The sequence below is a fragment of the Cibotium barometz genome, chromosome 12 (genome assembly GCF_041138505.1).
Source record: "Cibotium barometz isolate CiBa-2024 chromosome 12, ASM4113850v1, whole genome shotgun sequence".
NCBI lineage: Eukaryota > Viridiplantae > Streptophyta > Polypodiopsida > Cyatheales > Cibotiaceae > Cibotium > Cibotium barometz.
The window spans coordinates 35,215,684-35,241,439 of record NC_141057.1 but is presented as its reverse complement, the minus strand read 5'-3'; the positions used below and the strand labels follow the sequence as shown (position 1 = coordinate 35,241,439).

General features: G+C 43.9%; 1 protein-coding gene across 2 annotated transcripts in view; it reads right to left on the bottom strand.

The window, feature by feature from the left end:
* Nucleotides 1-4,245: 4,245 nt before the first annotated feature.
* LOC147633346 (uncharacterized) overlaps nucleotides 4,246-25,756 on the bottom strand; it is a 72,404-nt gene continuing 50,893 nt past the window's right edge. The window contains exons 4-8 of one of the 2 annotated variants that reach the window (XM_086806408.1): nucleotides 5,738-5,825; nucleotides 5,422-5,594; nucleotides 5,182-5,262; nucleotides 4,962-5,096; nucleotides 4,246-4,730 (exon numbers count right to left, since the gene is read on the bottom strand). In XM_086806408.1, the coding sequence (XP_086662534.1) occupies nucleotides 4,434-4,730; nucleotides 4,962-5,096; nucleotides 5,182-5,262; nucleotides 5,422-5,594; nucleotides 5,738-5,825 (774 nt within the window). In that variant the 3' untranslated portion in view covers nucleotides 4,246-4,433. Of the gene's footprint in view, nucleotides 4,731-4,961; nucleotides 5,097-5,181; nucleotides 5,320-5,421; nucleotides 5,595-5,737; nucleotides 5,826-25,756 lie in introns of both variants that reach the window. The other variant, XM_086806407.1, reaches the window with a different exon arrangement.

Sequence of the window (25,756 nt, the reverse complement as noted above, 5' to 3'; positions counted from 1 at the left end):
CCAAGGGCAATGTCTAGTTCCTAGTACAAAAAATGCTCCCAATCCCTTCACCATATTCAAATGCATATTTGTACTCAAATATTTAGAAAACCCTAATGATTTTGTATCATAATAAAAATAGGGTTTTGGATTTAGCTTTAACAATTTTCTTTTTGGGCTTTGAAATGGGTTTTGCATTCCTTGATTTGCTTTGGAGATGGGGGCATTATGTAGTGAGCAAATCGCTCATTTTGGAGAGCCTTGATGAGGGTTATAATGATGAATCCAAAAAAAAAACTTCTCACAATGATGGTTATGATCCCTCATGCTATCTTGAAGCTTATAATGCCAAGGTTTAATTAGATGAGGATATGTTAATTAGTGTAATTAGCACTAATCACCCTTTGTTTTGATACAAAAAATTGATCCCTTTGGAGTGAGCAATTGAAGGTTTAAATCAAGGGGCAAGTTGATTTTGTTGAAGTAGGTATGTATAGCATTCTTCCATCTAAAGATTAGAACCTTGAGATGCCCATAAACACCAATTAATGCATTGTTAATCACTATGTCAAATATTGTCTACTAGGACCAAAACAAAGGAAGATTTGATTCACGCGGCTGGATTACTCAACCATTTCTCACCAAATTTTGTGAGGATCTTTCTTATAGTATTGCTAAGAAGGTTACACACCAATTTTGACAATGAATAGGTGTGGAAGCTTAATTACCCTTCTGTGTATAGGTTTTCACCATTTGCTGCTTAGAAGGATCTACTAAAGATTGGGCTTGTTGAAGATGATCATTAAGTAGCTTAATTAGCCTTTTGTGTAGAAGCTCAATTACCTTTCTATGTGTAGGATTTCACTGTTTGGCTGCTTGTAGAAGGATCTACTGAAGATTGTGCTTGTTGAAGATGACCATTATATCTTGGCAAGCTCCTCCATGACTCAAAGTCCATTAGAGAGCCTTCAATATATGGATTTGAGCTAATTAAGGCACGGGGATAAAGAGGGGATTTTTTTTGGCTAAGGTGATTAAATGCTAATCAAAAAGCCTAATTGAGGTGTTTAGCTTATCTAAGATATAAAAGTTAGCTCTGATACCAATTGTGGAAGATTGAAATGCATAATAGGTAGCTATGGTGGATCATAACAAGATAATAGCTTGATTAGTAACATGATTAAGAGCTAATGATGATGTTTAAAAGTTAATAGAGTACTAATCACCCATGAGTTAGATTAGAGCAATAACAAGGCCACTTTATACATAAAATGGAGCCCCTTTTATAGGCACATTACAAGCATAAGGAGCCAGTTTGATGGCCCCAAAACCGTCCACTATTCTCTCCCTTTGACCCATTTTCCTCTCCCCAGACTATAAACCTTTAGCTAGATTCAAGATGGGCTCATTTGTTCTTTCTCCCACTTGATTTTGTAGAGATTCCTAAGTATAAATTATGGCTTTTCTTTCTTACTACCTTTTACAAAGCTTAAGCAACTCTAAGGATACTAGCACACCTTTGGCTAAATGACTCCTCCTAGTGATGGGTAATGCTTGCACTCCTAACACTTGGGACTCCCAAGTGTTAAGACTCCCAACTTATTGATCAATAGTTTTTAGTGATGAATGAGTGTAATTGTTGTAATTCTTCTGAATAATACTGTGTATAAGGAGGTCTCTTCTCTTCAATTAAATCGCTTTTCGCCACTCTCTCTTGGGTGCACATTGAGCATAGTGTCTTGTCAAAGTTGCGTGAGTGTGTAGTTGAGTGGGGCAATGGAGCCACATGTCTCCCTAAACATGCAGAAACTCGTGGAGGCATACTGACATAGAGTGAACCCGTGACATAGTCTGGTGTCACAAAGCCAGGTACTTTAACATTCGGCGATCCTGCTGGTGGGGAATCTTGACAATCAAGAGTTCCTTGTGAATTCTAGAGTTTAGTGTCACATGTCCAGCACGCGCTCTCAGGTTGGGTCATCAAGTCCACTAAAAAGCCCCTTCTCAATTTGTTCTTATAGTTATAGGAAACCCGATTTTAATTTTGTTCCTACCCATAGCCCTCCTCCACCCTTACCTTTTCCTTCACTCGTGTAGCCAATGCAAATCTAGCCAGAACTGAAGGTCAAGTTGCTAACCTTCAAAAGTGTCATGCATTCTTACAAGACTACAAAGATCTTTTGACTACACCACCACAAAGAGGCTATCATATACCTCCTAGCTCTCACCATTTGCACCATCCTCTATCCTAAAGGCATCAATCCACTGTCTTCTTCAAGTTTGTTGATTGGATGTGCCCCTGCATGATCTACTTCATTGGAGCTTCGAGGTGTGCAACAGCTTGCAACACTAATCACTCGATGGGAAGGACAAAGTCCATTAGGTGGACGCTCAAGGGCATGGGAAATTGCCATAATGCCACTCCCCCATTCTACTTAAGGAGCTGCCTCCCACATGGCAACAAGAGATGTCACCACTAGTAGGCAACTCTTGTGCATTTCCCACTTGAGATTTCTCTAACACAGGGTTAGGAATACTCTTTTTTAAGACTTTAGGTACTAGAGTTTGGTCATTTGGAGTTATGTTGTTGTTCATTGAGAAAGACTTCATCAATGGATTCCCCTGGAGAAGGCATGTACGAGTCTTCTTTGGAATTGCTTTCTATGGTGTGACCACATCGTCTTTACCCTAGATGATTTGGTGTGCTTTGCATTGAGGTGCTTTTTTTGAAGCCTTCTCTCCTAGCAATTGTGTCTTTTCTTTAGCATGGGTGGATCTTATTAATCCAAGTGCTACATGTTTTAAAGTAGGCACTTGCATGGTCTGTTATGGCTTGGAATTGGGAAGACCTTTTGGCTTGTTTAGCCACCTCATGTTGCAAAAACAGCTCCTAGTTTAGCTTGAAGTATTGTTATAGCATATAATGGAACTATTTGAATAAGTCCAATTCTTACACTTAACTAGTTCAAACTTATCCTTGAAGTCACTTTATGAAACCATTTGAATAAGTCCATTTCTTACACTTAATTAGTTCAAACTTGTCCTCGAAATCAGCTTGGCTAACAACTTATGTTCGTATGGGGTTGTCCTTATGAAGGTGGTACTTTACATCCTATACACAAAGGGGTAGTCCTAATGAAGGTGGTACTCTACATCCTATACACAAAGGGGTAGTCCTTATGAAGGTGGTACACTACATCCTATACACAAAGGTGTTATGGGGACTGAGGTACATTGAGGGTTGTAGTTGGGTGCATTTTGTGCAAGTAGCTCCTTGGGGGACTTAGCAACTCTATGTAGACCTTGGCAGTGAAAGCATTGTAAGAATCTTTCTCACATTGGGTTGTTAAAGTCTTTGACTTTTTGAGTAGTGCCACATGAGTTTGATAGTACACTAGAAGTGGCTCTAGATTGTTTATCATGAATAATGACTCAATCTTGTTTGTTCCACATATTCAAATTCTTCAACCTTTGTTGTTTGTTCCACATATTCAAATTCTTGAACCTTTGTGGACTCAATCTTGTTTGTTCCACGTATTCAAACTCTTCAACCTCTCTAGACCTCTTTGGACTCTTCCACCATCACTACACTCATGAGAGTTATCCTCGGAATTGGTGTTGGGGTGGTAAAATAAGGGACAGTAGAGGTAAATTTGGAGCTCTATACTGCATATAGGCAAAAGGTTATGTGCTCTTGGGCATTTGTTGTAGGAGGTTGTGCAACCAAGGGTGTAAATAATGTTAAAAGTTATCTAGGGAGAGGGAGCAACTAACATCAATAATGGTTTTATACTTTAGTGGCTATGTATCATGGTTCTCATAATGTTGCCTATGGGCACAAGAGAACAGATTTTGGGATCTCAAATAAGGACATTCCTTGCTTCTATGCCATGCTTATATGGTTATGGTGCCACACCATAGCGAATTTCTTTAAGGATACAAATGGGAGCAACCTTGTTGGCCTTGTGATTGTCATCCTTGTTAGTGTTAGCCCAATATATTAACTAAGGGCATCAACACTCATCTCTCCTACATTAGAAGGTTCCTTTTTTGCTACCTTTGGAAGAGGATGAATGAAGGAACAAATGTCGGGTTAATTTTGATGTCCCAAGCAAGTACATTATCACTAAGGTCTAGCGCTTCTCTGCAACACTTATCAAAGGAGATGTGAACATACCTCCTAATTTAAATGTTATTGCTTCCAAATATGTTATTTCAAGAGTGCAACTTATATTCATGTTTCTCATTTTTTCTATTTGAGTGAGAGAGAGAGAGAGAGAGAGAGAGCTGTCAAATGAATAAAACAACCAAGGTCTCCTTACTGTTTCGTGCAACTCTTCTTCTTTTCTTGAACCTTTTGACAGGCTATACAGGCTCGCAAATCAACACCTTGTTACCTCATACCTTCATACCTTCATACCCATCCTCCAAAAAACCTTAATCAGTTGAACTATTTAGAGGGTGTTCCTTTCTCCAACTAGCCTCTCTTTGATACGGGTACACAAAGTCTCTTGTAGCTCTACATGTTCCCTTAAATAGTTCTTTGCATTTTCCCTACCATCACCCATTCTTTCGTCATCATATATATGCCAGTTTCCTGACTTAGTAACCAAACCATGCTTCAAAGCTTGATCCAAAATTTCACCTTCTTTGGAAATGCCCTTTCCAAACTCAATCTCAAACTCTGCTGTTTTGAAGGGAGGTGCAAGCTTGTTCTTGACCACCTTGACAAGGGTACTGCTACCAATTACCTTCAAAAGCATAAGAACACATTTCAAACAACATATATGCATATGTAAGTACATATATACACATACATATGCATACACAAAGAGAAAGACATGAGAGAGAGAGAGAGATACACATGCATGCACATGCGCACCCGTGCACGTAGAATTATATACATACATATAATATGTATATATTTATACTAGCTACAATGTGTGTTCATACTGCCGAGAATAGCAGAACTGGAATAAGACCTGTTCATCACCGTTTTTGAGCTGTGCAATTTTACGAACGTTAAGGCGGACTGATGAGTAAAACTTCAAGGCATTACCACCGGAAGTTACTTCTGCTGGACCTCCATAGCCATGGGTGCCGAGCGTTGATCTCATCTACATCCAAAGCCAAGAAACAAGCAACTTAGAGCTTTCTGAGTCCCAGTACAAGATTTATCATTGAGCTTGTTTGGACACTTACCTGGCTTATAAAAATCAAGAGTGTTTCGGATTTGGAAATACTATGGGTCAGCTTCCTAAGGGCCTGACTCATGAGACGGGCCTGTAACGCCATGTGTGTGTCCCCCATAAACTCAGTGTGAGGAAAGAGTGCTGCTATCTAAATGCACAGCAAACCAACCTTTAAAAATATATCTTCAAAAACTGCGCTACACTACACAAAAAAATCATAAAGCATATTGAGTGAAAGATCAGACTTTACACTATCAACCACCACTACATCCACCGACCCACTCCGTATAGACTGATCAACAAGATTAAGAGCTTGCTCCCCACTGTCAGGCTGGGCTACCAGCAAGTTTTTTGTTTGAACTCCTAGTGCTTCTGCAAGTGAGGTATCTAATGCATGCTCTGCATCAATAAAGACACAGTATCCTGTCGAATAAACAAGAAAAAACACAGTTTATAAACCATGGTAATCATACATGATCTGGCCTAATGACACACAATGAGCTTAGCCTTAATGATGTGACATAAGAACAACCAGTGTTTTATTTAACACAGAGCGAATGGAACACCTCCATTCTTTTGGGCTTCTGCAATGACATGTAGTGTCAATGTTGTCTTTCCACTAGCCTCAGGTCCATAAATCTCTACAATGCAACCCTACACACCCAGGGATGACACTTGAGAAACTAAAACCATAAGGACTTGCAAATAAAGCAGGTAAAAATTAAGAGATATAAAGTAAATAAGAAAATGTAAAAACAGGTAAAGTTATTCCATCAGAGTAACATCTATCATGCACAGTAGAATGTAGTAGAAAGGTAAAAAAATATGATAATAACATACTAATAAATTAGCTGTGTTGTGGATATGGGGGTGCAGCATATGATGTGTTATGTCCCATATTGTGACGTGGCTCATGTTCGAGGCCCGCCGGATAGTTCTTTTAGCAGTGTAAAATGATCAAGTGCCTATAAAGTTGGGATTATGGCTCATTTTGTGAGTAGTCCCAGTTATGGAGCTCTACCTCGAGACTGGGGCATCCCAAGGGTTAGCCCACTAGTGAGCAGTGCCGATTGAGATGGCTGGGGTGCGTGGTATGGGATGTGCATGCTTTGTGGGCACGAGCTTGCTAGGGTTGTGCCGGTGTCTAGCCGAATGGTGGCAAGGACTAGCCAAACCCTTATATTTTCCTTTGTTGTTTTGTAAACTTATGATGATATGCAACAGTGTCGACGAGCTTCTAGGATGGTAAACAATAAGAATTGGTCATGGACAAGCACACAAGTAAGTGGAACCTTATGTTGGTGTGTTTCATTTGGTATCAAATCCCGTTTATTGTTTGAAAGAGATGCTTTCTTATTCCTATGCTTGTGTGTTAAATGGTAGAGGATTGTGTTTTGAGTTTTATGTGAGAGTTTGTGGTTATCCTTTTAACAAAAATGTTCATTGAGTAGCCAATTGATGAAGAGAGAAATGAGTTTCATTTTGTTTTATTTAATTAGCCGGCGGGAAGATAGGGCATAGTTTGGCCTTGGCAATTATCACAGATTTAAATTGTTATTTATTTATTTTTCTATTGATGGTGTTCAGAGCCTCACCTTGGTTTGGCTGAAGGGTGTTGAAAGGCGTTTATTATTAAACACATTTTTTGTATGTGCTGTCGACAGTATGCAAGCGTTTAAAGTTGATGACCAGCTTTGTGATTTGGTTATGTTGATTTGATGGTACTGGTTGCCAGCAGCAGTGATCTTCCTAGTTAAAAACCAAAGTTTCATCCTCTTAATTATTTAGCCCTCCCTAGCTCTATTCACATGATGGAACCCTTGCCCGGACACTGGACAAGTAGAAGGCGGCATCAGGACAAGGACCATAAAATTTGCACATGGAAAAGCGTCAGTCTTGGTCATAAAGCAGAGAAAAACAAAAAGTCAAACTGAGTTGACCGCGAGCCAAGAGCACCACTGGCAAGAGGAGACTGAGCCGGACCAAAAGCAAAACCGATTCTACGGTGACCCCTGATGCTTGCAAGATGCTCGCAAGGGAGCATGTTTTAAATGTCACAGACAAGGCCATTATGCTTGTAATCGTCCATTCAATAAAAAGTCTTCGGGTAGTGGCAGAGTGGTAGCAAAGCAATATGACCACCAGTAATCCACTCATTCATTCTATTGATATCTATTTTTTCAATAATAGTTGTAAGAATTGTCGGTTTAACATGGAGGTATTTGGTCCACATGACCTTACCCGGATGATGGTGAAGTTATGAGATCCCCTGTACATGTTTTATTTGATGATGGTAGCACTCACAATTTTATTTATGCTTCTCTTGTCCAAGGTTACGTATCCCAATGGCGTCAAGTGACCACCATTATGTGGTCAATCTGGCTTAGGGTGTGTCCCAGTGTTGGCAAAGGAAGGTTCCTTTGGTCACCTTGAAGATCCAAGATTATGAAAAAGGTCTTTGTTTCCTTGTTATGCACCTTGATAGCATAGATGTATTACTAGGCAAAGAGTGGTTTTTCCACAAAAGCCCCATTGTAAATATTCACTATATACATCATGTAATCATTTTTTAACATAATTTGAAGAAGTTATAGGCACTAAGGTGCCCTTATCTTTAATCTCTTAATAAGAGGTGGTTCACACATAATGTGTTCACACTAAGACTTAATGTATGTTCTGCTTTGGAAACAAGAGAAATGCTCAACAACAATGAATGTGATGTTCTTTATTGTATTCTAAAGAACGAAGTATAGTGCAATTGTGGTATTTGTGCATCTTCTTTAAGAATAAATTTAAAGCGTTTCTAGATCCAAAGAGTTCTTTCTATTCTAGTTGTTTTTCTCAATATGAAGTTGATGCTTTATGGGCATCAGCTGCTAGGGCTATGAGTTTAGCTCTAGGGAAGAGAGAAAAGAGTGATTCTATTCTTCTTGGGAGATTGGTTGTGGGAGACCAGCAGACTAGTTCAAGCACTGGTACTATTGACACGACAAGCTCGAAGAAAGTGGACCTTCGGAGTGTGGATTCTCCTCAGGGACGACTCTTTCGAGAGATTATATCTGAGTTTTCAGATGTGTTTCCAAAAGAGCTACCTCTTGGTTTACCTATGTGAAGGGGTGTAGACCATAAGATTGAGCTATTACCTAGGACTCAGCACGTATTTAGGTAGCCTTATAAGTTACGCCAGATCGAGGAGGATGAAGTTGCTAGAAAGCTTCAAGAGTTCCTCCATATGGAGCATGTAAGACCTAGTAAGTTGCCATGAGGCACACCTCTTCTTCTAGTGGACAAGAAAGATAAGACTAAGAGAATGTGCGTTGATTATAAGGGTCTTAACAAATTTACTAAATATCCTTTGCCAAGGATAGATGACCTTATTGATCGTCTTTATGGAGTGCAATACATACAAAAACTTGCTCGCTGGTTCCGAGAGCCTAGGAGGAGATTTATCCTATGATACTTGGTTCAGACCAAGGAAGCTTGGGAGGGAGATTGTCCCGAAAGAAAATCTTCTGGAACTAGTCATGTAGGGCCTGGTACTTTTCAAAAGCACTAGTAATTGTCTTGGTGGTCTAAACATAGATCATCGCACGATGTGCACCTTTTCATATTTCTGGTTTAGCCTCCATGTGGCTTATGAGAGAAAAGTTAGGTATCCCTCACTCACACTTGATGATCACAGGAGAATTGGACACATTCCGGAGAATCCAAAAAGTATGCCGCTCTCGTGGTTAATGTCTGGGTGGAACTTGTGAAACAAATAAATCCCTAAGATTATGTCTCCTCCTACAAGAGGGGCAACCATGAAATTCAACACAAATTCTATGCCTCGGATGACTAATTTAGCACCACGAGCCTCAAACTTGATACTCCTGGTCATACCTGTGCTAACCTGTTTGTCTACCGAAGCTAATGAAAAACGCGCCCATTGAGCAACCTCTTCTATAGTCAGATTCTTGATACTTGATACTCGTGGTCATACCTGTGCTAACCTGCTTGTCTACCGAAGCTAATGAAAAACGCGCCCATTGAGCAACCTCTTCTATAGTCAGATTCTCCGTACTACCGATGTCAAATAAGACAACGACTCTCTAGTCATCTATGTAGCCAAAGGTCTTGAGTAACACATTGCGCTCATACTCTAGGTCATGGGTGCCCTTGTGCTTATCTTCGAGCTCCCAACTGAAAATGGCGCGTGGAACTAGGAGCCGAAGAACTAGAGGCATCCTTGGGGAACTGTGTGGGAGCCTGGCTCACCACTAAAGTTGTCGACGCTGGGGTTGCAATCTGGGTAGGGGGTTTCTTAGGGCACGCACTAGAAGTATACCCTATTGCATGACAATAGAAGCATCACCCCTTCTTTTTATAATGGGTTATAGCTTGAAGCTTTACAATGGCAATAGCCAGCAAGTAGTGTTGAACTGTGCTTGGAATGAACTACATCAAGTGAATATGAGAAGACTCCTTTTATAGTGCATATGTGAACTGGCCGACTACCCACAACTTACTAAAAAATAGGAGAAACTGATAAAAGTCCATAAAATGGCAAACCCCATAAATACACTGAGATGCACAATTCTAACACCCCCTCTGCAGCTCATAGTGTGCAAGAGTTTGAAGAAGATAAGCTCATGAAGATGCAACCATGGATCCTCCAATACTGTAGATATTGGAATCACCTTGGAGAGAGCACCCGCCAACCTATTTTCTCGAAACAAAAATGCCACCACAAATAGCAAGGAACTTTGCTTGGCTCCGAATTTCCCCATAAGTGTGGAGTGAACTCCAAGAATAAGATAATGAGTTGCTGGACACACTGAAACCGGCCTCTGATAGAAAACCAGAGTGCGGTAGGAGCAATCACCCGTCCACTTGTAGTCTAGATGAGAAACAAAACACAGATTGGAGCTAGAGTGCCCAAATCTGAAAACACAGCGACACCTGTTGGCCCCAAAGCTTGGCGCCCCTTGCGGTATTTCTTTATTCAATTAAAATAATATGGATGGCTGAGTACAACACAAAGACCAGCCAAGAGTTTACACCTGTAAGTCCAATCTGACGGCCCACAAATCCTTCTCAGCACAGAGGATCTATGCACACAGATCTGTGTCTTCAAACAACACACTGTGCCTCCCTCTGATCAGCCAAGATCACTAAGCAGGCCAGCCATGGGCATACATCTGGCATAACTCAAGTGCATGATACATCTTCTCAGCTCAAACATACATGTGCTGTCCAATCTCTGTCTTAATCCCTTGTCAATCTGCCATACCCCTCCTCTCACAAGGGGCCAGATAACACATATCTGCAACAGACATCAAGCAGTAGAAAGAGAGATAGATGAACAGAAACAGAGCTTACCAAGTTCAGCTCGAGAAACAACACTGGAGGAAGCAACAGCACCAATCTGTGCTTGCAGGCACTTGAATCCACAACCCTGCTTCACACGTGTGCTTGCACTTGCCCGTATCCTCCTCCTGATGCTCACTCCTATGCTGTCCTTGAAAGTACAGATCTGAAAATCAGCACAGTACCCGTCTGTACCGCCTCGGGATACGTGCCAGGAGTTGTACTTGCATAGACAGCCTGCTGTCCACTCCTGTACCAACCTGAATCAGAGTATTCAGGTCTGTCCAGCCACCTGACAAGCGCCGCCTGCAGCTTCAGAACTCAGAAAAGCGTGCGTCAGCCCTGTCCGTACGCTGTACGGCTGTCGTACAGGGCTGTACGGGCTGTGTACTTGCTGGTACAGCCTGTACTGGCCTGTGCGCAGAGAATTCCAGCAGCCGTTCCTGTGCGCAGCCAGCAACAGAGGAGAAAGAGAGAGAGTGCTTGCACAGTTCTGGCCGTACAGTGCTGTACGGCTGGTTCGCACTTAGAAAATCAGCAGCAGCAACACGACTTCTCCAACAGCCCTTCTCCTCCTCTTTTCCACGCTAGGAAAACATGCGCATGAAGAAACTCCTCTTTTACTCCACGACTCCCAAAAAGGGAAGAGAGAGAGAGAGGAGAGAGAAACACTCCTCCCCAAATTAATCCCTAGGGCCCCAAACTTTAATAAGTTCCTAGGGCCACTAAGGCCTAGGGGCAAACTCCAATTAAACATTAAAACTTAATGTTTCTAGTTCCCCCCTTCACACCTGGGGATGTCCACACATCTTTGACTCTGTCCGGGCACCCCCCATGTGAATCATAAAATATTCTGACTCTGCAACCACCATGCCCACACTTGTCCTGCTCCATTTTCACAGGGCCATGACATACCCCCCTCTTGAAAGATGGCAAGCGTACTCGATTGCATTCTGGTGATGCATCAAAATATGCAAAGTGAAATATACAATATGGCAAGATCAGCGTCCCAATCTCTCTGAGCCACACACATGTATCAACATTCACTGCAAACCAATGGCATAGTAATAGTCCAAGTTGTATACCACTGTGAACCATACATATCCACAACAATCTCATGTGACTAGTACACATATATCATAGAAGTCCCATAAACAGATGTACTGTCAGCCTCAGTACCTTCGGGTGAGTGAAAAACTGCACCAAGCGACCTCTAGATGTCATCTGAGCCTGTCTGTATCAAGGGAGTGGAGGTGCTACCCCCCTCTTGAGCATCAGGTAATGCTCCAGACCCATGCTCTGCTGAACCTGAATGAGCCACAATAAGAGTCGGCTCTAACTCAAAGGCATCGAGATAAAGCTGCAAAACCTGAGGTGAATCTGTTAAGTCACCTTCCTCCATCCACTTCGCATCCATCGGTGAATAGTTCTTGAACTTCACAAGATAGCGACGGGAAACTTTACCTCGTACCTTCCTTTCTTTATGTGCCAGTATCTGCTCTGGAATCAGAACCTCATCAAGTTCCTCAACTTCCGGCTGAGCCTCATCTGATACATCCTCAGGCACATCCCCACGGAAAGGTCTAAGAAGACTCACGTGAAAAGCATTGTGAATCCTCCAGTGATCTGGTAACTTCAAACGATAGGTTACCTCACCAATCTTTTCCAAAACCTGAAAAGGCCCATAATATCGCATGCTCAACTTAGGGAATAAGCGCTCTTTACCCTTCATCTTCTTGAGTCTAGCCTTTTCAAAGCGCAAAAGAACCCAATCACCCAATGCAAACTGTAAATCACGTCTGTGACGGTCTGCGGCTTTCTTTTGCTTCTGCTGAGTTTTCTGGAGGGCCAACTTAACTCTCCGATAAGCTTCATCCAAGCTCTCCACATACTGATCAGCCTCAAAGATCTTATCCTTTGTATGCAAAATGGGTGGTACCTTCTTCCCTCCTCCTACAATCTCAAAAGGCGCCTTGCCTGTCGAGCTATGTACAGTGTTGTTATATGCAAACTCCACTAAAGGAAGATACTTTTCCCATTGTTGCTTGTGCTCTGACACATAACACTTGAGAAGATCCAACACTGTAGAGTTAGCCTCTTCTGACTGACCATCTGTCTGTGGATGAAATGACGATGAAAACTTGAGAGTTGTACCCATGTTGTCAAACAACCCTCGCCAAAACAAACTCGTCATCCGTGGATCACGATCACTAATGATAGACGTAGGCAAGCCATGATACTTGAAGATGTTCGCCATGAACAACTTCACCATATGATCCACTTTAATTGTCTTCCTCACGGGAATGAAATGTGCCTGCTTACTGAACCTGCATATGATAGTCCAGATGCCATCATTTCCCGTTTGTGTCCGTGGAAGATCAAATACAAAATCCATGGCAATGCTCTCCCAAGGTCTATCCGGAATAGGTAAAGGCTGTAATAACCCAGGTGTCTTCTGACGGTCAAACTTTACTTTCTGACATACGATGCATTGCCTCACAAAGGCATCAACATCTCTTCTCAAGGTTGGCCAATAAAAGAAAGTCTCCACAGCTTTGATCGTGGCGTCAATACCTCTATGACCTGCATACGGTGGAGCATGACTTTCAATCATAACCTTGAGTCGCAATGGCCTGGTAACACACAGTCTGCCATGCATCAATAAAAACCCATCTCTGAGAGTATAATGCTCATGCCGCTGACCCTCAGACATCTGATCATACAACCTTTCAAAATCCTCATCATGGGCATACTGCTCTTTCATTTCATCAAGCTCATGATGATAAGCAAGTGAAACTGCAGAGACCTGTGGCTTGCGTGACAAAGCATCTGCCACTACATTCTTTTTGCCTTCCACATGCACAATCTGAAAGTGAAACATTGACAAAAAGTTTGCCCAACGCATATGCTTCTCTGAAAGCTTAGTCTGCGTGAGGAAATAACGCAAGGTCTGATGATCTGTCTGCACAGTAAAATCAGCCCCAAGCAAGTAGTGTTTCCATGTAGAAAGAGCGTGAATTACAGCCAACATCTCTTTCTCATACACCTGTAAATGCTTCTCAGCATCTTGCAAAACTCTACTCTCATAGGCTATGACATGTCCCTCTTGCATGAGAACTGCACCAATGCTACTTCCACATGCATCACACTGGACAACAAAAGCCTTTCGGAGGTCCGGTAACACCAATACTGGGTCCGAAGTAAGCTTTTCTTTGAGCTTTTTGAATGCTGTAATTTCCCGATCAGCCCATCTAAACGGAGTTGCTTTCTTCGTCAAAGCATGAAGAGGCGAAGCAATTTCAACAAAGTGCCGTATGTAACGCCTGTAATAGGAACACAATCCTAGAAAACTGCGTACATCATGCACGGTCCTCAAAGCTGGCCAATTAAGTATTGCTTCCACCTTGGCTGGATCCATACGGACTCCATGACCAGACACAATATGCCCCAAGAAATGTATCTCCTGCAAGAAAAACTCACTCTTCTTGCCATTAACCACCAATCTATGGTTTCTGAGTTCTGCAAACACAATGGCCAAATGCCTTCTATGCTCTTCCTCAGTTCGTGAATGCACAATCATATCATCAAAGAATGTGCCCACAAACTCTCTATGAGGCCTGAAAATCCTGTCCATCATTCTGTTAAATGTGGCAGGCGCATTCGTCAAACCAAAGGGCATAACCAAGAACTCATACAACCCAAACGTGGTTCGGAATGCTGTCTTATGCACATCCTCGGGTCTAATGCGTATCTGATGATACCCGCTTTTCAAGTCAATACAACTAAAAACTGTGGAGCCCTGTAAGCGGTCCAAGATGTCATCGATCCTCGGTATGGGGAATCGATTCTTGATGGTATTCTTATTTAGTGCCCTGTAATCTATACACATGCGCCAAGAACCATCCTTCTTCTGCACTAAGAGCACAGGTGAGCAAAAGGGTGATGAGCTAGGCTGTATCAACCCTTTATTCAAAAGCTCCTGCACCTGACTCATAATCTCTTCCTGTTGGGCTGCACTAACACGGTACGGCGGTCTATTCGGTGGAGTACTACCAGGAATCAGATCTATGGCATGATCTTCTGGCCTCTCAGGAGGTAATTCTCCTGGCAATGACTCGGAAAAACAGTCTTGAAACTCACTTAAGAAATCAGCCCTGTCCTTATCTAACATTGACAAATTAGACTTAGACTCATCATCCTGTGCATCCTTTATATAAATCAAGTACGCGGAAAGATGCTTTTTCATTACTGATGAAATCGCCGAAGCGGATACAATAGGAACAGATTCCCCTTTGAGTTTTACATCCAATACATGCTCTTTCCCTCTATGAGTCAGAGTAATTTTCCTATTGTAAGTATCCACCACCGCATGTACCCTGTGGCACCATGGCATTCCCAACAAAACATCACAGCCATCCAAAGGCATGATGAAGAACTCTTCGCTGTCCACATAACCCTGCAAATGAAGCCGAAGCTTCCCAATGATAGAAGTAACGGGTTCTGCATACCCTGGACAAGCCATATTAGCCTCATGTAACGGCCCCATCTCCTCTGCGCGAATCCCCAATCGGCCAGCCAAATCTGGTGAAATGAAGTTGGCTCTAGCACCTGTGTCAAAGAAGATCAAAGCATTCTGATCTCTCACTTTGCCCCATGCCCTGCACAAATCTGTAGCTTCACCACCTAGCTGCTCCCCCACAAGATCAGGAACTAAGCCTGCAGAAGGCTTTTGTTTCTTTGGCTTGGGCTCTCCTTTATTGTCAGGGTCCTTTTTGGACGTTCTTTTGGGACAATTGAATGACATATGCCCCTCTTCAGTACAGTAAAAACACTTTTGAGCATCTCTCAAAGCCTGTCTTTCCTCAGAAGTCCTTTTGGGCGTTGGCAACTTCTTATACTTTGTCTCTGAAGACCCTTTAGTATCACGAGAAGCATGCCCAAATTTTTCAGCTTTCTTGCTCAATTTCTTACTGCCTTTAAACCCAGATGAACCACCTGTGAGTAACGCATTAGCTGTCATAGCATTTTCAATCATCTGTGACATGTTCGTTACTCTTGTCTTTATACAATAATCTCGTACCTCCTTGGGCAGCCCACAACAATATTTCTCAACCCGCTCAGATAATGGCACGGCACGATAAGAAGTCACTGGGAGTAGAGCTTCCCAAAACTTCTTGTTATAATCCTCCAAACTATCACACTTTGAAGCATCCAGCTTGTGCCATGCGGTCATAACATCCACCTCAAATGTAGATGTGAGCCATACGGAAGAGAAAACCTGTTTGAATTAGACCCATGTAGTGGGTGCTATGCCCTGCAAAAGAAGAGTAGACCACCACTGCAAAGCATTGCCCTTGAGAAAAGTGGCAGCTTTCCTCACCTTAGAGGACTCTGTGTAATTCCCACCAGAAAAAGCAGCATCAAACTGCTGTAAAAAGGTAAGTGCCTTCAATTTATCCTTGGCCCCACTAAAAGTGTCAAACTTCACTGCTCCCCCTTCCTTGTAATCCTTCGCCTTTCCCATAGGCGTTAGATTATCATATGGAAGTGGTTTCGTGAGATTGCTGCCCCCAACATTCATACCCATCATTGGGTCAACATTTCCCATTCCCATGCCAGGCATACCATACATTCCAGCCATGTTTCCATACATTCCATTATGCATACCTGGCTACATACCACCAAACATATTGCCTTGCATCCCAGGTTGCATGCCTGCAAACATATTTCCAACCATACCGGACTGCATACCACCATACATATTCCCTTGCATGCCAGGCTGAAAATTGGCTCCAAAAGGCCCATACATACCCATGCCTCCCTGAGGGTAACCCCCAGTCATGGATTGAAACACCGAGCCACCACCAAAATAACCTGGATGCATATTCTGCTGAGGAATAGGTGGCTGTCCATAGAAGGAACTCTGAGAGTTTGCACCATAAGCATGCTGCATATTCGGAAACTGGCCAAAAGATGGTTCCTGTGGGATGGCACCACTATGACCCTGAGGAAGATTCTTCGAACGAACCTTCTTCTTCTTTTTCTGGGGCTCTGTGCGGGGCTCTGTGCGAGATCTCAAAAATTCAGCAAATCTCTCACTCTGTGTGAGCTGCATAAAAGTATCCATAACACTAGCCAAGCGATCTTTGAACCGAGCATCATCATCCTCTTTACCATGCACATCTTCTGGCTGTGTTACATCCTCATAAGGCTCAACATCTGCAGCCTGTTCTCCTGCAAAGATATCCTCAGATACATCTCTCTCAGGAGAAGTCTCTTGCTCTTCTTCTTCATGATAGAAGTACTCTTCCTCTGTATCAGACATGTTTGCTGAATTTTCAGCGATGGCTTTCTCCAAAGCAACCACGAGCTCACCCCCTTCAGAAAGTTGATGATTGGTCCCGGCAACGGAACCTTGAAACCGGCCTCTGATAGAAAACCAGAGTGCGGTAGGAGCAATCACCCGTCCACTTGTAGTCTAGATGAGAAACAAAACACAGATTGGAGCTAGAGTGCCCAAATCTGAAAACACAGCGACACCTGTTGGCCCCAAAGCTTGGCGCCCCTTGCGGTATTTCTTTATTCAATTAAAATAATATGGATGGCTGAGTACAACACAAAGACCAGCCAAGAGTTTACACCTGTAAGTCCAATCTGACGGCCCACAAATCCTTCTCAGCACAGAGGATCTATGCACACAGATCTGTGTCTTCAAACAACACACTGTGCCTCCCTCTGATCAGCCAAGATCACTAAGCAGGCCAGCCATGGGCATACATCTGGCATAACTCAAGTGCATGATACATCTTCTCAGCTCAAACATACATGTGCTGTCCAATCTCTGTCTTAATCCCTTGTCAATCTGCCATACCCCTCCTCTCACAAGGGGCCAGATAACACATATCTGCAACAGACATCAAGCAGTAGAAAGAGAGATAGATGAACAGAAACAGAGCTTACCAAGTTCAGCTCGAGAAACAACACTGGAGGAAGCAACAGCACCAATCTATGCTTGCAGGCACTTGAATCCACAACCCTGCTTCACACGTGTGCTTGCACTTGCCCGTATCCTCCTCCTGATGCTCACTCCTATGCTGTCCTTGAAAGTACAGATCTGAAAATCAGCACAGTACCCGTCTGTACTGCCTCGGGATACGTGCCAGGAGTTGTACTTGCATAGACAGCCTGCTGTCCACTCCTGTACCAACCTGAATCAGAGTATTCAGGTCTGTCCAGCCACCTGACAAGCGCCGCTTGCAGCTTCAGAACTCAGAAAAGCGTGCGTCAGCCCTGTCCGTACACTGTATGGCTGTCGTACAGGGCTGTACGGGCTGTGTACTTGCTGGTACAGCCTGTACTGGCCTGTGCGCAGAGAATTCCAGCAGCCGTTCCTGTGCGCAGCCAGCAACAGAGGAGAAAGAGAGAGAGTGCTTGCACAGTTCTGGCCGTACAGTGCTGTACGGCTGGTTCGCACTCAGAAAATCAGCAGCAGCAACACGACTTCTCCAACAGCCCTTCTCCTCCTCTTTTCCACGCTAGGAAAACATGCGCATGAAGAAACTCCTCTTTTACTCCACGACTCCCAAAAAGGGAAGAGAGAGAGAGAGGAGAGAGAAACACTCCTCCCCAAATTAATCCCTAGGGCCCCAAACTTTAATAAGTTCCTAGGGCCACTGTAAATCACGTCTGTGACGGTCTGCGGCTTTCTTTTGCTTCTGCTGAGTTTTCTGGAGGGCCAACTTAACTCTCCGATAAGCTTCATCCAAGCTCTCCACATACTGATCAGCCTCAAAGATCTTATCCTTTGTATGCAAAATGGGTGGTACCTTCTTCCCTCCTTCTACAATCTCAAAAGGCGCCTTGCCTGTCGAGCTATGTACAGTGTTGTTATATGCAAACTCCACTAAAGGAAGATACTTTTCCCATTGTTGCTTGTGCTCTGACACATAACACTTGAGAAGATCCAACACTGTAGAGTTAGCCTCTTCTGACTGACCATCTGTCTGTGGATGAAATGACGATGAAAACTTGAGAGTTGTACCCATGTTGTCAAACAACCCTCGCCAAAACAAACTCGTCATCCGTGGATCACGATCACTAATGATAGACGTAGTGCTTTGATCTGAAGTCGGCAACGGACAGGATTCCTTCCACACTGTGTTCACAGCTTGTGGAGTCACTGTTCGGGAGCGACATTGCGATGAGTTGGATGTATTTAATGCATAGGCCATTTGATGTCCCAAAAGGCATCAGGTATGACCCGCTTCTTGAAGAGGATTGGGTTATGTTCTACATCGGTACCCCTTTAGGGGCTTTGTCCGGGTGGGGAATCTTTGCATTACTGCACCACTTGTTGATACAGCAAGCGGCCTACTTAGTAGGTTCTAGGACGTGGTTCTCCAATTATGCTATCCTCGGAGATGACCTAGTAATAGGTTCGAAGAAGGTGGCAAAGCAGTACTTGCGTCTGCTCAAGGGGTCGAAGTTTCATGGCACAAGTCTCTTGAGTCATCGAACGGTTCACTTGAGTTCGCTTCGCGATTCAAGTGGCAGGGAATTGATATATCCCCGATCTCGTTCAAGCTTGTTACCACTGCTAGAGTTGCTCTAGTCCAGTCTTCTATGCTGGTGACCCGACCTAGGGAGTTCAGAGAGGTTCGCCTCACTGAAATGTTCCGACTCACAACAAATGCGAAATGAACGGAACTTCTTATTTATGAAGCATCTATAACAGTGAATTTCCGGGCACTTGACCGATTCCAAATGAGGATTGGCAGAAAATGAGCCGGGCGAATTAACCCACTCTGTGGGCTCTGAGTGACCTAGACTAATTCCTGAACGCCATGCGTTCACGGCAGGCGCAAAGCGTTTGCCTCGCCGGCGGCGTTTGAGGCGAATAGCCGCCTTGCCGGCGATTGAGGCAAATGATCTATTGTGTGTGAATTGAAGTATATATCACATACACGGTACTGATCACATATGTATTGAGAGGGAACAGTAGGAGTTAGCTATTTAATTGCTCCGCCAATGATTTACGAGACTTATTCGGGCTACTTTCCCTTCCCGTTCTGGGGAAGGCAGTGTTTCTCTATTTCATTCTTATAGGGAAGTTTCAGATAATTATGGTGAGGTTCAGGGAATACCACAACATTGGTTTTTTCATACTCAACCTCCGATCACTAATGATAGACGTAGGCAAGCCATGATACTTGAAGATGTTCGCCATGAACAACTTCACCATATGATCCACTTTAATTGTCTTCCTCACGGGAATGAAATGTGCCTGCTTACTGAACCTGCATATGATAGTCCAGATGCCATCATTTCCCGTTTGTGTCCGTGGAAGATCAAATACAAAATCCATGGCAATGCTCTCCCAAGGTCTATCCGGAATAGGTAAAGGCTGTAATAACCCAGGTGTCTTCTGACGGTCAAACTTTACTTTCTGACATACGATGCATTGCCTCACAAAGGCATCAACATCTCTTCTCAAGGTTGGCCAATAAAAGAAAGTCTCCACAGCTTTGACCGTGGCGTCAATACCTCTATGACCTGCATACGGTGGAGCATGACTTTCAATCATAACCTTGAGTCGCAATGGCCTGGTAACACACAGTCTGCCATGCATCAATAAAAACCCATCTCTGAGAGTATAATGCTCATGCCGCTGACCCTCAGACATCTGATCATACAACCTTTCAAAATCCTCATCATGGGCATACTGCTCTTTCATTTCATCAAGCTCATGATGATAAGCAAGTGAAACTGCAGAGACCTGTGGCTTGCGTGACAAAGCATCTGCCACTACATTCTTTTTGCCTTCCACATGCACAATCTGAAAGTGAAACATTGACAAAAAGTTTGCCCAACGCATATGCTTCTCTGAAAGCTTAGTCTGCGTGAGGAAATAACGCAAGGTCTGATGATCTGTCTGCACAGTAAAATCAGCCCCAAGCAAGTAGTGTTTCCATGTAGAAAGAGCGTGAATTACAGCCAACATCTCTTTCTCATACACCTGTAAATGCTTCTCAGCATCTTGCAAAACTCTACTCTCATAGGCTATGACATGTCCCTCTTGCATGAGAACTGCACCAATGCTACTTCCACATGCATCACACTGGACAACAAAAGCCTTTCGGAGGTCCGGTAACACCAATACTGGGTCCGAAGTAAGCTTTTCTTTGAGCTTTTTGAATGCTGTAATTTCCCGATCAGCCCATCTAAACGGAGTTGCTTTCTTCGTCAAAGCATGAAGAGGCGAAGCAATTTCAACAAAGTGCCGTATGTAACGCCTGTAATAGGAACACAATCCTAGAAAACTGCGTACATCATGCACGGTCCTCAAAGCTGGCCAATTAAGTATTGCTTCCACCTTGGCTGGATCCATACGGACTCCATGACCAGACACAATATGCCCCAAGAAATGTATCTCCTGCAAGAAAAACTCACTCTTCTTGCCATTAACCACCAATCTATGGTTTCTGAGTTCTGCAAACACAATGGCCAAATGCCTTCTATGCTCTTCCTCAGTTCGTGAATGCACAATCATATCATCAAAGAATGTGCCCACAAACTCTCTATGAGGCCTGAAAATCCTGTCCATCATTCTGTTAAATGTGGCAGGCGCATTCGTCAAACCAAAGGGCATAACCAAGAACTCATACAACCCAAACGTGGTTCGGAATGCTGTCTTATGCACATCCTCGGGTCTAATGCGTATCTGATGATACCCGCTTTTCAAGTCAATACAACTAAAAACTGTGGAGCCCTGTAAGCGGTCCAAGATGTCATCGATCCTCGGTATGGGGAATCGATTCTTGATGGTATTCTTATTTAGCGCCCTGTAATCTATACACATGCGCCAAGAACCATCCTTCTTCTGCACTAAGAGCACAGGTGAGCAAAAGGGTGATGAGCTAGGCTGTATCAACCCTTTATTCAAAAGCTCCTGCACCTGACTCATAATCTCTTCCTGTTGGGCTGCACTAACACGGTACGGCGGTCTATTCGGTGGAGTACTACCAGGAATCAGATCTATGGCATGATCTTCTGGCCTCTCAGGAGGTAATTCTCCTGGCAATGACTCGGAAAAACAGTCTTGAAACTCACTTAAGAAATCAGCCCTGTCCTTATCTAACATTGACAAATTAGACTTAGACTCATCATCCTGTGCATCCTTTATATAAATCAAGTACGCGGAAAGATGCTTTTTCATTACTGATGAAATCGCCGAAGCGGATACAATAGGAACAGATTCCCCTTTGAGTTTTACATCCAATACATGCTCTTTCCCTCTATGAGTCAGAGTAATTTTCCTATTGTAAGTATCCACCACCGCATGTACCCTGTGGCACCATGGCATTCCCAACAAAACATCACAGCCATCCAAAGGCATGATGAAGAACTCTTCGCTGTCCACATAACCCTGCAAATGAAGCCGAAGCTTCCCAATGATAGGAGTAACGGGTTCTGCATACCCTGGACAAGCCATATTAGCCTCATGTAACGGCCCCATCTCCTCTGCGCGAATCCCCAATCGGCCAGCCAAATCTGGTGAAATGAAGTTGGCTCTAGCACCTGTGTCAAAGAAGATCAAAGCATTCTGATCTCTCACTTTGCCCCATGCCCTGCACAAATCTGTAGCTTCACCACCTAGCTGCTCCCCCACAAGATCAGGAACTAAGCCTGCAGAAGGCTTTTGTTTCTTTGGCTTGGGCTCTCCTTTATTGTCAGGGTCCTTTTTGGACGTTCTTTTGGGACAATTGAATGACATATGCCCCTCTTCAGTACAGTAAAAACACTTTTGAGCATCTCTCAAAGCCTGTCTTTCCTCAGAAGTCCTTTTGGGCGTTGGCAACTTCTTATACTTTGTCTCTGAAGACCCTTTAGTATCACGAGAAGCATGCCCAAATTTTTCAGCTTTCTTGCTCAATTTCTTACTGCCTTTAAACCCAGATGAACCACCTGTGAGTAACGCATTAGCTGTCATAGCATTTTCAATCATCTGTGACATGTTCGTTACTCTTGTCTTTATACAATAATCTCGTACCTCCTTGGGCAGCCCACAACAATATTTCTCAACCTGCTCAGATAATGGCACGGCACGATAAGAAGTCACTGGGAGTAGAGCTTCCCAAAACTTCTTGTTATAATCCTCCAAACTATCACACTTTGAAGCATCCAGCTTGTGCCATGCGGTCATAACATCCACCTCAAATGTAGATGTGAGCCATACGGAAGAGAAAACCTGTTTGAATTAGACCCATGTAGTGGGTGCTATGCCCTGCAAAAGAAGAGTAGACCACCACTGCAAAGCATTGCCCTTGAGAAAAGTGGCAGCTTTCCTCACCTTAGAGGACTCTGTGTAATTCCCACCAGAAAAAGCAGCATCAAACTGCTGTAAAAAGGTAAGTGCCTTCAATTTATCCTTGGCCCCACTAAAAGTGTCAAACTTCACTGCTCCCCCTTCCTTGTAATCCTTCGCCTTTCCCATAGGCGTTAGATTATCATATGGAAGTGGTTTCGTGAGATTGCTGCCCCCAACATTCATACCCATCATTGGGTCAACATTTCCCATTCCCATGCCAGGCATACCATACATTCCAGCCATGTTTCCATACATTCCATTATGCATACCTGGCTACATACCACCAAACATATTGCCTTGCATCCCAGGTTGCATGCCTGCAAACATATTTCCAACCATACCGGACTGCATACCACCATACATATTCCCTTGCATGCCAGGCTGAAAATTGGCTCCAAAAGGCCCATACATACCCATGCCTCCCTGAGGGTAACCCCCAGTCATGGATTGAAACACCGAGCCACCACCAAAATAACCTGGATGCATATTCTGCTGAGGAATAGGTGGCTGTCCATAGAAGGAACTCTGAGAGTTTGCACCATAAGCATGCTGCATATTCGGAAACTGGCCAAAAGATGGTTCCTGTGGGATGGCACCACTATGACCCTGAGGAAGATTCTTCGAACGAACCTTCTTCTTCTTTTTCTGGGGCTCTGTGCGGGGCTCTGTGCGAGATCTCAAAAATTCAGCAAATCTCTCACTCTGTGTGAGCTGCATAAAAGTATCCATAACACTAGCCAAGCGATCTTTGAACCGAGCATCATCATCCTCTTTACCATGCACATCTTCTGGCTGTGTTACATCCTCATAAGGCTCAACATCTGCAGCCTGTTCTCCTGCAAAGATATCCTCAGATACATCTCTCTCAGGAGAAGTCTCTTGCTCTTCTTCTTCATGATAGAAGTACTCTTCCTCTGTATCAGACATGTTTGCTGAATTTTCAGCGATGGCTTTCTCCAAAGCAACCACGAGCTCACCCCCTTCAGAAAGTTGATGATTGGTCCCGGCAACGGAACCTTGAAACCGGCCTCTGATAGAAAACCAGAGTGCGGTAGGAGCAATCACCCGTCCACTTGTAGTCTAGATGAGAAACAAAACACAAATTGGAGCTAGAGTGCCCAAATCTGAAAACACAGCGACACCTATTGGCCCCAAAGCTTGGCGCCCCTTGCGGTATTTCTTTATTCAATTAAAATAATATGGATGGCTGAGTACAACACAAAGACCAGCCAAGAGTTTACACCTGTAAGTCCAATCTGACGGCCCACAAATCCTTCTCAGCACAGAGGATCTATGCACACAGATCTGTGTCTTCAAACAACACACTGTGCCTCCCTCTGATCAGCCAAGATCACTAAGCAGGCCAGCCATGGGCATACATCTGGCATAACTCAAGTGCATGATACATCTTCTCAGCTCAAACATACATGTGCTGTCCAATCTCTGTCTTAATCCCTTGTCAATCTGCCATACCCCTCCTCTCACAAGGGGCCAGATAACACATATCTGCAACAGACATCAAGCAGTAGAAAGAGAGATAGATGAACAGAAACAGAGCTTACCAAGTTCAGCTCGAGAAACAACACTGGAGGAAGCAACAGCACCAATCTGTGCTTGCAGGCACTTGAACCCACAACCCTGCTTCACACGTGTGCTTGCACTTGCCCGTATCCTCCTCCTGATGCTCACTCCTATGCTGTCCTTGAAAGTACAGATCTGAAAATCAGCACAGTACCCGTCTGTACCGCCTCGGGATACGTGCCAGGAGTTGTACTTGCATAGACAGCCTGCTGTCCACTCCTGTACCAACCTGAATCAGAGTATTCAGGTCTGTCCAGCCACCTGACAAGCGCCGCCTGCAGCTTCAGAACTCAGAAAAGCGTGCGTCAGCCCTGTCCGTACACTGTACGGCTGTCGTACAGGGCTGTACGGGCTGTGTACTTGCTGGTACAGCCTGTACTGGCCTGTGCGCAGAGAATTCCAGCAGCCGTTCCTGTGCGCAGCCAGCAACAGAGGAGAAAGAGAGAGAGTGCTTGCACAGTTCTGGCCGTACAGTGCTGTACGGCTGGTTCGCACTCAGAAAATCAGCAGCAGCAACACGACTTCTCCAACAGCCCTTCTCCTCCTCTTTTCCACGCTAGGAAAACATGCGCATGAAGAAACTCCTCTTTTACTCCACGACTCCCAAAAAGGGAAGAGAGAGAGAGAGGAGAGAGAAACACTCCTCCCCAAATTAATCCCTAGGGCCCCAAACTTTAATAAGTTCCTAGGGCCACTAAGGCCTAGGGGCAAACTCCAATTAAACATTAAAACTTAATGTTTCTAGTTCCCCCCTTCACACCTGGGGATGTCCACACATCTTAAACTCTGTCCGGGCACCCCCCATGTGAATCATAAAATATTCTGACTCTGCAACCACCATGCCCACACTTGTCCTGCTCCATTTTCACAGGGCCATGACATACCCCCCTCTTGAAAGATGGCAAGCGTACTCGATTGCATTCTGGTGATGCATCAAAATATGCAAAGTGAAATATACAATATGGCAAGATCAGCGTCCCAATCTCTCTGAGCCACACACATGTATCAACATTCACTGCAAACCAATGGCATAGTAATAGTCCAAGTTGTATACCACTGTGAACCATACATATCCACAACAATCTCATGTGACTAGTACACATATATCATAGAAGTCCCATAAACAGATGTACTGTCAGCCTCAGTACCTTCGGGTGAGTGAAAAACTGCACCAAGCGACCTCTAGATGTCATCTGAGCCTGTCTGTATCAAGGGAGTGGAGGTGCTACCCCCCTCTTGAGCATCAGGTAATGCTCCAGACCCATGCTCTGCTGAACCTGAATGAGCC